Source organism: Mustela erminea, chromosome 17, assembly GCF_009829155.1.
Source record: "Mustela erminea isolate mMusErm1 chromosome 17, mMusErm1.Pri, whole genome shotgun sequence".
NCBI classification, from domain to species: domain Eukaryota; kingdom Metazoa; phylum Chordata; class Mammalia; order Carnivora; family Mustelidae; genus Mustela; species Mustela erminea.
The window spans coordinates 18,960,515-18,972,742 of NC_045630.1; the positions used below are offsets into that span (position 1 = coordinate 18,960,515).

The following is a 12,228-nucleotide window of genomic DNA, read 5'->3' on the forward strand; positions in this document are numbered from 1 at the left end:
AGATGTATTTCTGATCTTATCCCAGGATGTGGTTTCTTGTCAGTAGTCTTGGGAGGCCAGAGGAAAGGGGAAGACGATACTCAGTAATGTCCAATGTTTGGAATGAGGCTCAAGGACCGGGATATATTTATTATGTCTTCTTTCAATATTTTTGCAGGGTCATGGGAGCATTGTGGATTCTTGCTGTGGTTCAATTTTGCCACCTGGAAAGTAGAGGTTAGATTTTTTTTTTTTCTGCTTCCTTTATGGGCTACATGGAGCTTCCTAAGAAACTCCAAGATCTGAAGCTTACTTTTATGGGTCATAAGAGAAGAAATGTGTATGTACATGAATATTAATTCATAGTTAGTACATATATTTTATAAGTTAATGTAAGTTAGCACTAAACCAGTGTTTATGCCCAATTTTAAACAAATTTTCAACATTACATACTCTCAGGACAGAGGAAAAAAGTGTTTAGGTTTGTGGCCAGTATAGCAAACATAAACACAAGTAATCAATTTACAAGGCATATCAAGCATCACTACGGTGGGCCACCAAACCCAGATGGACACAGACGAAGCTAACTAATTCCAATCTTAAACAATAACAACAAAATACATAGTAAGAACCAAAATGATTTTTTTTTAAAGCACAACTAATCTGACAATCAAGTGACTAAGCCCTAAATGAGGGGTCTACAGGGGAATTGCTATTTTACCTTCTGAATCGTAACTGATAGTAGCTTACCACAATCACCATTTGGATCTATACCAGCACACAATGCATGTCACAACTACAAACGAGATAAGAACTAATAGAGCAGAACTGAGAAATTAACAATTATTCTTTTTTTTTTTTTTTGCTTGTTTACACTGTCAAAACGGTGAGTTTAATGATTTTTCTTATTTAGGCTTTTTTATACCAAAAGTGAGTTATACAAGTTTAGTTTTTGCAAGTACATTTTTGTTTCATAAAGAACTAATTTCATTAGGGAGCCAAAGCGAATCAGTAAGAAACCGAAGATTAGGTAGGTTCTAAGACTCATTTTTTCTTTTTTTCATTTGAAAACTCAGGTGCGGTTCACAAGTTTGCTAATTATTCTTCCCTGCCTACAACCCTTGGGCGTGGCTTGTATATGCTTTTATATCACACATGTGGCATCAGATAAGCCAGGCAGAAAAATCTGCTCTAAGAACATTTTTGCAACTGTTGGCTCCCGTCAAGTAAGACTATGACAAAAAAAGGTGACTAATTCTGCAACTCGCAGAGAAGATTCTGGACAAAGACACAAGACTAGTAGCATTGTCTTATTTATTAATGTAATTCAAACATTTTGCTGATAAAACTTTTGTCCATGACTATCCTAGCAACAAAATTTTACTCATAATATTTCACTATGAAATGGTGTTGCAACTTCAGTGTAGTTTTTATGAATGGAGTGATTTTCATAAAGCAAATCTTACTCTTAAAATGGCAGATTCAGTGACCAAAAGTGATTTAAAAAAAAAAAAAAAAAGCTTCCCCCTCCCCATGCTAATCCATGAGACCGTTTGGATCAAACTGAGTTTTGGACCTGGGCAAGACTGAAGAAAAAGAGAGTAGCTCATTCCTAAGTACCTGGAACAGGCGAATAGGACACCCCAAACTGACACAACCAAGAAAGGCCATGAAGAATTGCATTCACCCAGCAGCTCTAGGAAGGTGTAGACTGGATGAATCTGACCGAAAGCGTGTGCTCCTTTACCACAGTGCTATTGCTCGGGTGTCCTAATTGCAGGAGCTACAAAATCAGTCCCTGTTCTATCCTCCCCCATCTCACCTGTCGGCCTTCCTGTGGTAGCCTTGGGAGAGATCCTGAGCTTTTCGTAGTCTATGGATTTAGTTTTGCGTCACTCTTTTGATGAATGGAATAAAATGACATGCTTCTCTCTCTTAGTCTCCCAAAGTGTGTTTATGTCAGTTTGGGAGAGGAGATTGGGTTGTTAAAATACAGTCATGTCTTCCTAAAATTCTCTGCCTTTTGCTGCAGTTTGATGACTGAGTCTCACTTTCTACTTAATTAGAACAGCGAGTTCTTCTATTCTTTCTGAGAAGCTGAAGCACGAGACCAGAGAATGCTGGGGAGGGTTCTCCACGCGGAGGTGGGAAGAAGAGCGACTCTAGAAGCTCTAGCTCTGGGTTTCAGGCACTTCAATAAGAGACTTTCCTCCCCTGTTCCTATGTACATTCAAGGAAAATGAAAGCAAGAAGGACCCAGAGACTGCCTGGGGGAAGGGGTGGCGAATGAGGTACCAGGTAGCAGCACAGAGCTCCCCAGAGGGCCACTCCTTGAGGAGAGTCACTGGCACAAAGGGTTTCCCTCCTGCCTGTTTTTACCCATCAGACACTTTCTGCAGAACAGGAGAGATGTTTTTCACTGGTAGGCAGGAAATGAGGCTCCTGACCCCTCTTAACAAGATCATTGCAGCCCATGCCTTTCTCAGAGCCATTCCAGCCTTGAGTTGGCCTTTGGAGGAAGAAGGGGGACCCCAAAGGGGAAATCAGGGCTAGAGGGCATCCTCATGTCACCTGGGGCCCTACTTCAGACTCTGAATCTTTCTGGTGCTAGCCTTTGCAAGATCACAGGCACAGTGTCCTGCCCTGGACTGAGGGGGCCTCTGACCTCCCCCTAGCAAATGACGAATGGCACAGTTTGGGGAATGGATAATTCTACCCGAAAGAAAATTCACTTTTTCTTGGATTTAAGGAAAGCTATTTTAATACAATCCCTGTGATCCACCAAGATCAGATCTGCCCCCTTTCATCCCAGACATCTTCTACTGCCCCTGTTCTTTTCCTTCCTGTGCACCATCCTACCCCACACCAGCCACGCACAGCCAGTCCCACAGGTTCCCTCTCATGGGCTGTGGACTACAGGGGGCCTGACCACAGAGCCCATAAGAATAATGGGGTGCATCAAACAGACAAAAGATGTTTGTTTTCTCTGTTCTGCTCATGTAGATCCTCATAACAAATTAAACCATAGATAAACTTCACATCCTTGAAAATGTTTCCTTTTCTTGGCTTAGGGCTGTTTTGCCCAAAGGCTCTTCTGTCTCTTTCTCTCTCTCTTCAGTGTCATCTTGAGCATTTGAGGTCTTTCCTAGCTTCCATAGAGCATCCTTTCTTGGATTCCGAGGGTCACTATTTTGGGATTTCCTCTAAACTGCTGAGATCTCTTGATTTCTGAGCTATAACCTTCCTCCCCATCACACCCCTCGTCCCTCGTCCCTCGTCCCTCAAGACTGGCATACGCTATGCGATATAGAGGAGCACCTGGGTGAGACACGATTTAAGAGAAAGATGCCTAGTAAAGGCTGAAAAGAATAGAAACCACTCATTACCTGGTCAGTATCATGGGGAATTGGGGGGACAGAGATCATGTGGTACAAAGTCCTAAGGGTCAGGGAAACAATACTCTTTTGCCAGGCTCTACACTTGCTGTATAAACTTGGACCAGCCATTTAATCCAGCAGATCTCTGCTCCCTCATCTTTTAAAGGAGAATGTTGAATCAACTAATCTCTGAAAGTTTTATTTTTTTTTCATTTAGCTTCCATGGTCCTTAACCAAACACTGAGACCCAAGAATAGGTTCTTCATTTCCTCCCCTGGAGATTATTTCCAAAATCCAAAAGGAATAATACCTTCCTGGATGCTACCTGAACATGTTGTTCTGTTGCATCCAGTTCCTTTCCCTGGAGGCTATGAAGACTGTCACAGACGTGAAATGGGTACTGAAGAATGGTGCCCCTGATGTCAGGTCTCAGCTCACCCCTCCGGGGCCATAACTGATACTAGATTTTGATTAAAGCATCCTGTTGCTTCATTCCATGAAGACAACCAAAAGCCCAAGAGCCAGGGACTAGATGAGAGAGAGCACAAGAGGATAATTTCCTTTTGGCTCTCAAAACAGGGCATGAGCGAGACCTGAACAACTAGAACAGTCTGTCAGAACGTTTTGCAGGAGCAGCAGAGGAAGGTAAGAAATTAGAAAAAGGATGAAACCATCTAGTGGCTCTTAATGCCCTCTCCCCCATGATCTCTGCTCTGTGAACCCACTCCCCTGTCAGACAGATTTCCTCAGGCAGTGACTGTGGTTCTGGGCTCTGCAGGAGATATGACCAGCTCCAGAAACAAGGCCGAGGTACTGCGTCTCAAGAAGAAACTGACCTTGGGCACCACCTGGGTCACTGCAGGAAGAGAAGGTGAGAACCATCAATTCCCTTCAGGGCAACAGGCCTCTCTCTCCTTGGTCATCCTGGACTTGCATCATGACAGAAAATGTTCCCAGCCAGACAGGCAAAAAATAATTCCAATTAGCAAAGATCTCTAGGGTTGAGTGATTTCCTAGCATATTTTATTTCTGAAATGCCTGCATTGGTAGGATTTGGCCTTGAATAGGTGATTCTTCTCAGAGGCAGGAACGTGGCCAGGTAGGACCTCCAAGGGCTTAGTGGTGACCTGAAGGATTCTTGGGAACGCTGGGCTGGCAGGGAACCCACTCTGCCATCAGTCACAGCCCGAAGGAAGAAGCGTACAGATGCCACCTGGATATAGGGATGGACTGGCTCTGTGTGATCACAGGCACAGAGCATCGGACAATGGTCTTCTGAAACTAAGGAAATGGACACAAATTCTTCTGAGAAACCCTGCTATTCCCAGACCTGCCTTCCAGGTTTTGGAAACTGAAAGCCTCGGTCCTGAGCCTAGTGGGCAGCTGCTGTGTGTGGGGGTGTGTGGGGCGTGAGTGGGCAAGTGGGGGTGCCGGGAAGGTGGAGGTGGCTGGCCTTCTTTACCGGGTGCGGCTCCCACGCGGAGGCTGGCTACGGTGTCCCACCCAAAGGGAAGTTACCACCACAGGAAGGCATCAAGACTACAAACATAAAGAACCACGGACACGGATTTCATCCAAATTCTATGAGGAGTGAACAACAACAAGAACAACAAAACAAAACAAAACAAAAAACAAGAGAAGAAAGGAAAAGAAAGAAAAGAAAAAACAAAATAGCCCTTCGTGGTAAAGGGCATGCTGGGAAGGCGAGAGCCAGAGCCGCCTCCCCAGAGCATGCTGGGAGGACGGCCCCGGAGCCGCGCTCTAGAGCATGCTGGGAGGACGGGCCCCAGAGCCGCCTCCCCAGAGCATGCTGGGAGGACGGCCCCGGAGCCGCGCTCTAGAGCATGCTGGGAGGACGGGCCCCAGAGCCGCCTCCCCAGAGCATGCTGGGAGGACGGCCCCGGAGCCGCGCTCTAGAGCATGCTGGGAGGACGGCCCCGGAGCCGCGCTCTAGAGCATGCTGGGAGGACGGCCCCGGAGCCGCGCTCTAGAGCATGCTGGGAGACGGACGCCAGCACGTCTCCGGGGACTGCCCTTCCCCCCGCTCCCACCCCATTCCCTCACCCACCCCCAACCCGGAGACGAGAGGAGAGTCTGTCCAAAGATGACTGCTGAGTAGGGTGTGCGGTGGTTCTCTGCAGGTCCCCCACACTCTGGACGGTTGAGCCAGCAAGTGGGGGGAACAGTCAAGAGGAGGAGATGGAGAAACAGAGAGGCAGGAGAACGGAGGGACTGACAGAGGCTGGAGCGGCCGGTGTGTTGCCGGAGGACGAGGGGAGAGCGGAGCGGAGCGCGGGGGGCTGCTAGCCCGAGGTGTTGATGTACAGCTGGCTCTTGAGAATGTAGTCGATGACCGGCTGGGACAGGTAGTCCACCACGTGGCCGTCCCCGTGCTGCAGGGCCAGCCTGGGCGAGAAGACACAGGAGTCAGAGGACGCCTTCCCTGACCAAGGCGGAAGGAGGCGCCTGCCCACTCTCCCAGGGAAGGGGTTTGCCCGACACCCCAGTCTCTGCCTTTGCTTAGGCTCCATGAATGGCTTCCCTCTTGGGACAAAGCTCGCCTGCCCCAGAATTCCTCCCCGCCCTGGGGACTCCCTACCACCCTGGCTCTGCCATTTCCCAGCAGAGGGACTTTAGGCAAGTTACTTAAGCCCATCTGTTCTTCAGTTTTTTCCTCTCTAAAAATGAGGCAAATATTTGGGCCCACCTCCTTCAGTTATTAAAAGGATTTAAAAAATAAAAATAAAAGGCTTAAAGGAGTCATGCAAAGCCTTTAGAACAGCCCAAGCACACAGCAGGTATTTGAATGTGTTCACTGTTATCTTATTCCTTCGTGTTTCTCCGCATCATGGTCTCACGACAAGGAATCTCCTGATGGACCACTTTTCCCTCCTGGGAGCCCTGACAGAGGTGATCTCCTCTGAGGGAGGGAGGAAGAAGGAAGGCACTACCGGGTACGAAAGGTTCTAGTGAGGCACTTGTTTCTTCACAGTTGTGTGCGCCAGCCTTGGCCTGGCTGCTTCCCATTCTCTGCTCATATGATGGTCTTGGGAATGTCAGGCCCCAAGGAGCTATTTGTAAAAACTGCCCATACTCCTCCAGAAATACAGATTCTGGAAGGCAGTGAGCCCTGCCCTGTGAGACCCCCTCAGAGGCTGGCTCATGGCCTCTTTGGTTTGTCCTGATCTTCCAAGCAAGCCAGGTCCCTAAGTGCCTCCCTGCATGGTTCACAGGGAGACTTCTAGAGAAAGTGGCCCGTATTCTTGGTTTCCAAGTGCAAATCCCAACTTGATCAGAATCCCCCAGAGGGGCGCCTGGGTGGCTCAGTGGGTTAAAGCCTCTGCCTTTGGCTCAAGTCATGATCCTGGGATCCTGGGATCCTGGGATCGAGCCCCACATCAGGCTCTCTGCTCAGCGGGGAGCCTGCTTCCTCCTCTCTCTCTGCCTGCCTCTCTGCCTACTTGTGATTTCTGTCAAATAAATAAAGAAATAAATCTTAAAAAAAAAAAAAAAAGAATCCCCCAGAAAGCGGATCCCCTGGCTCATCCACCACAGATTCTGATTCAGTGGGACTGAAGGGGACACAGGAATTTGTGTGTTTGTGTAAGTTTGTGGGGTAATTGTATCATGCAGCCATGTTTGGAACCAAATCTGTCCCCTCTCCCCTCGGTGGCCTTGTCAGTTGGGCTTCAGCTTTCGCCTCACAGTTTGATGCTCCTCTTTGAGTTGTCTACGGAATCACCTTCCAGGGAGGAAGTCCAGCAGACCTTTAAAAATGCTGGGCCCACCTCATTTCTCGGAAATCCGCGACAGAGACGACAAGGCTCTCCATCTTCGCACCCTCTCTCGCCTTGGTTCTCGGGCCAGCGCCGCTGCTGGTCTGACGGCTCCTGAGCCTTCTAAATGCTTCTCTTCGCAGAGACTCTCCCTGGGAGGTCAGCCATACTCTTAATGTAGTTTACACTTCCGTGCTCAAGGCTTTCCATCCATTTCCACTCCCAGACCTCCATGTTCACAGATCTCCCCGTTCCCCGGACGTCTCCACTTGGAGTTGGTGGCGGAGCTGTCACCTGGCCCTCAGCATCCATTCTCTGTGCTTCTGTTCAGTAATAGAACCTCCCGAGTGTAAGCTGGGCACATCAAGTCCGTTTGCTGGCCTCCCTTGAAGCAAGGTGTGGCCGCGCGACTGGGGCTGAGCCCGGGGGCACAGGGGGAACCAATGTATGCAACGCCGAGCCACCTTTTTAAGGACAAAGCTCCTGCCCTTTCCAGCGGCCCCAGCAGCAGCTGTGGACCCACAGATAGAAGCTTCACATGGAAGAGGTCAGAGATTCAATCTCTTCTGACTTCAGTAAGAGGGAAATAAACACATCTTTTATTGAAACCATGACTATTTGGGCTCTTTTTTGTTAGGACAGCTTAGCCTATATGCTCAGTAATACACTATTTCATAAACACCTCGAACTGAAGAGTCTCAAACTAAAAACATCCTCTTCCTCCCACGAACCAGCTAAAACCAGCTAACAACCTCCCCACCCTTAAAAGAAAACGACTGAGGGGGTGTCTGGGTGGCTCAGCTGAATGTCGGACTCTTGATTTTGGCTCAGAGCCCAATCTCAGGGTTGTGAGATCAAGCCCCATGTCAGGCTGTGCGGGTGTGGAGCCTGCTTCAGATTCTCTCTCTCCTGGGGCGCCTGGTGGGCTCAGTTAAGCATCTGCCTTCGACTCAAGTCATGAGCCCAGGTGCTGGGGTAGAGTCCCACATCGGGCTCCTTGCTCAGCGGGGAGCCTGCTTCTCCCTCTGCCTGCTGCTCCCCCTGCTTGGGCTCTCTCTCTGACAAACAAATAAATAAAACCTAGAGGGGGGGAAAGTGATTCTCTCTCTCTCTCTTCCTCTAACCACCCCCGACTCTTAAAAAAAAAAAAAAAAGTAAATGATTGGGGACAAATACGCGAGGTCCCCAAAGAAGGCTGAATAACAGGCAGCAGGGTCAGCAGACATAAGGGTCCGCTTGAACCGAGGAAAGTTGTATTAACGTTTGTCGGCCCATTTGACCAAGGCCCCTCTGGCTGGGCGTCAAACGTACCTGCTCTTGGTTGAGCTGACGACAGACATGGGATGGTTGATGTCATCCTTCACCACCATAATGTTGTTCTGGGGACAGAGCAGAGGAAGCAGGTTGCCCACCCCTCCCCCTTAAAGTCCTCAGGTGCCCTTCCTCCTCCTGCCCCCCTCCCCCTCCCCCGCAGCAGGCCCCTCGAGGAAGGAGCAGGCCACAGAGCTAGGAGATGGAGAACTCACTTTGTATTTGCGGAGTATTGAGGAGTGATTCATGATTCGGTCTGTGTCCGCTGCGTCCCGGGGCACCACCACGATCCCGAAGTCCCCGACGATCACCTCCATCTGCGAACACAGAGAGCAACCTTGGGTGAGACCACGCCTCCAGCTCCTTAGCAGGTGGACTGGTCTGCCCTGTGGAAGGCCACGCTCTGGTCCTAAGCTTGCCTTCTCAGCCCTACCAGTCAGCTCTTTCGGGTAACAACCTGTCACCGTGTCACTGGAACGAGTGGGGACTTGGCCTGCCACCACAGAAGACGGTTCACAAATACCTCTGGACGGAAGAACAAATGTGCTCCCGCGTGATCTCTCTGGGAGAGATCGCCAATTCCTGAGGCTCCGGCTGGGTCCACTGTGCCGAAGGAGAACAGGACACACGGTCCTCACGTGGCGGACCCTCTCCCAGGCCACATGGGTCCCGCTACCCAGCAGGTGTACCGCAGCGCCCGGCCGGACGCCTAAGGAGGGCTGGATGCTCCCCGCCTCAGCCACGTCAGAGCTGCTGGGGACTCAAGCGTGACAAAGAGCACGGAAGGGTCTGGAACACCCGTGTGCCCACAGGCAGTGACTGGAAGAGGACTATGGGGTCACTTCTGAGATCAGCCTCTGCACCATGCTTGCTACACTAATGAGAAATGAAAACTTTCCATAAAGAAAAAAAAATTTTTTTTCTGGTTATACACAGAGTACAAGCTTGGGAAATTCAGGGGGAAAAAGAATCAATCACGATCATACAATCCAGATAAACTACTCTTAACGTGGTGCCTTCTGTCCACGGTTTCCCTTCTCTACAAATAAGTGTATATAACTACAAGTGGGTTACACTGAAAAAGTAACCATTTTCTCTGTATTTTTTATTTAGCATTTTTTATTAGCACTTATTTAGCATTTTTGTCATGGTCTGATTATTTCATTGTATTGTGATATACATGATATATTAAACCAATCTTACAGAATGTATACAGTTACTTCTGATTTTTTGCAAGTATACATAACACTTTGTTGAAGATCTTTATGTATAAATCTTTTGCCACATCTTGGACTATTTCCTTAGGATAAGAAGTAAAATAATTAGATGAAACGATATACACTGAATGGATTTCAAAGTCTTAAGGCTTATTACCAAGTTGCTTTCTGGAAACTCGTGCCAATTTTTATTTTCAAAAAGCCTGAAAGTTATGGCATTTAATAGACTTGGATCTTGCCCAGGCATATTGCTGTTTAGATCTTGCCAATTAAGGATCCCAGATGGGGAGAGAAGGGAGGGGAGACAGGTTACTTCTAAGCGGGGAAGCTCATTGTGCAAGACCTGCTCCAGTGGCAAGGGACCCAGGTCTCTCCTCTAATAAGGGCCACAAAAACAGACATTAGCGAGCACTGGGGCCCCTTCGTCTGTATCAGACAATTTCGATACGAGCAGAATCCCACTTCTCAGTCTCATTCATTGATTGTGTTCTTATACGTCTGTGTGTGCTCAGGCACGTGTACACATGCCCATGGGTGTTTCCAGCCACCTTTCCCCTACTTCTGCCACTGCTTACAACCCGGGCTAGAGCGGCAGCGGGAGCGCTGACGTTGCCAACACAGAAAGCTGGCGGAAGGTGCCCTAGGAGGCAAGCTGCGGAGAGAAGTTAGAAGCTATGTAGAGAGTATCAGAGTCCCCACTGGATCGTGTCATTTATTAGGGACACAGCATTATAGGGCAAGCTGCAGCTGTCGGCCGTGCTCGGCTGGGGCAAACCGGCGCCAAGCATTTGTCCTGGAAACCAGGAATGTCAGGGAGAGGCAGGGCCAGGCGCTGGAGGTAGACCCAGCTCCTCCCTCCACAGCTTGAGAGTATTGCGCTGGGCCCCACGGCTCAGAAGGTCACCAAGGCACTGGTTCCCAAACCTGGCGGAGCATTAGACTCCCCTGAGGAGCTTTCAACACTCTCGAAGCCCAGCCCACACCCAAGAACAGTGACACGAGAATCTCTGAGAGTGGGACCCAAGTAGCAATAGTTTTGTTTTTTGTTTTTTCACTTCCCAGGAGAATCCAGTATGCAACCAGCTTGAGGACCCGGGGTCTAAGTGCTGCTTAAAACTCCAGGGGAAGTGGTGGGGTGCAGAAACAGAAATGAAAAGGGAGAGGAGAGGGGGCAGTGAGGGGGGAGGGAGAAGGAGACGAGGGGAGGGAATCCAAGCTGGTAGACGCGAACATTCCTCAGCTGCCTGTCTCGCCAGAAGACTCAAGATGCCTGGTGCACGTGGCCTCATGCAGGGTCTGCCTTTGGTTTGATTCCGAGAACTGGGCAGATGTTCCGCAAGCGATGAATGAAATACGGGGTCTAGTTAAAGGGAGCCTTCTCGTTGAAAGCATGCGAACAATGGTTCAGACTGGAGTCCGGCCTCCCCGGGGAAGTCACCCAATGGGTGACACGAGTGTGGCTGGTGCTTCCCATGCAGGAACGAATGATCTGATCGTTCAATCGATAACAGTTCCAGGGGGCTCAGTGGGTGGCAAGCAGAGGGAGACCTTGCTGCCTACCTAAGGTGTTTTCTTTTTCCAGCAACAGGTGACAGACCTGCCCCCTGGGAACCGCAGATGGAGCAAGGGGGACAGGGTCTATAGGACAAGACATAGAGCTTAACCGCATCCGAGCTGCCCGTCTGCGGGAGTTTGGATTGGGGACAGCAGATCTTTTCTGCTCCTTTGCCTAGATCCTAGGACACCGGGCTTGATTTTCATGCTAGAAGGTATTTGGGGTGTGTGTGTGTGTGTCTGGGGGTGGGGAGAGATGCCATGTGCTAGAGTTGGTAAGGCGTGCCCTTGGTCCCACAGGTATCCGTCTCACGCAGGGACTTAGCTGTCCTTCCCACTCCCCCCGAAACCCCATCTCCTGCCTTCTCCTGGCCCCCAGGGACCAGTGTCTCCTGGTTTCCTCCTATCTCAGCACGTGCAATTTTTGTTGTCCTTGTGCTGCTTCTTTCTCATGTCCCTAACCTTGTGCCATTGGAGTCCCCCCCCAACCCCCACCCTCACTCCTTGGACCCCTGGGGTGAGCAGAATCCACGCTGAGCAGAGCCAGACTCAGGGCTCGATCTTATGTCCTTGAGATCATGGCCTGAGCTGAAACCGAGAGTCAGAACCTTAACCGAACGAGCCATCCAGGCGCCCCTCGGTGAGACCTTAAGCCACCGATCTGCAGCAACAGAAGATGAATTCATGCCCATCACCTCTCACTTAGATCGCCCTGGTCTCCTTGTTTTTCTCTTGCCCTTTTCAGTCTATTCCCAACAGCCAGACCGATAATATTAAAATAGATTGTGCTACTCCTGGTTCAAAAGTCTTCACTTAAATGTCACCTTCTCAGTGAGACCAGGCTATTTCAAGTTGAGGGGCCCGGCACGCAGATGCACTCAAGACTCGCACCTGCACAGCCCCTGCCCCTTCCTGGGTTTTGTGCTCCTCCTTAGCATTCATGTCTGTCCAATACTGTATATATTTTCTTTGTCCAGCCTGACTTTTGTCTCTTTCTCTCTCTACTATAAAGGT

General features: G+C 49.5%; 1 protein-coding gene across 3 annotated transcripts in view; it reads right to left on the reverse strand.

Annotated features, from left to right (window-relative positions):
• Positions 1 to 209: 209 nt before the first annotated feature.
• NMNAT2 (nicotinamide nucleotide adenylyltransferase 2) overlaps positions 210 to 12,228 on the reverse strand; it is a 189,704-nt gene continuing 177,685 nt past the window's right edge. For all 3 annotated transcript variants that reach the window (XM_032318373.1, XM_032318372.1, XM_032318374.1), the window contains 3 exons: positions 8,659 to 8,760; positions 8,444 to 8,511; positions 210 to 5,762 (listed from right to left, as the gene is read on the reverse strand). In XM_032318373.1, the coding sequence (XP_032174264.1) occupies positions 5,660 to 5,762; positions 8,444 to 8,511; positions 8,659 to 8,760 (273 nt within the window). In that variant the 3' untranslated portion in view covers positions 210 to 5,659. The remainder of the gene's footprint in view (positions 5,763 to 8,443; positions 8,512 to 8,658; positions 8,761 to 12,228) is intronic.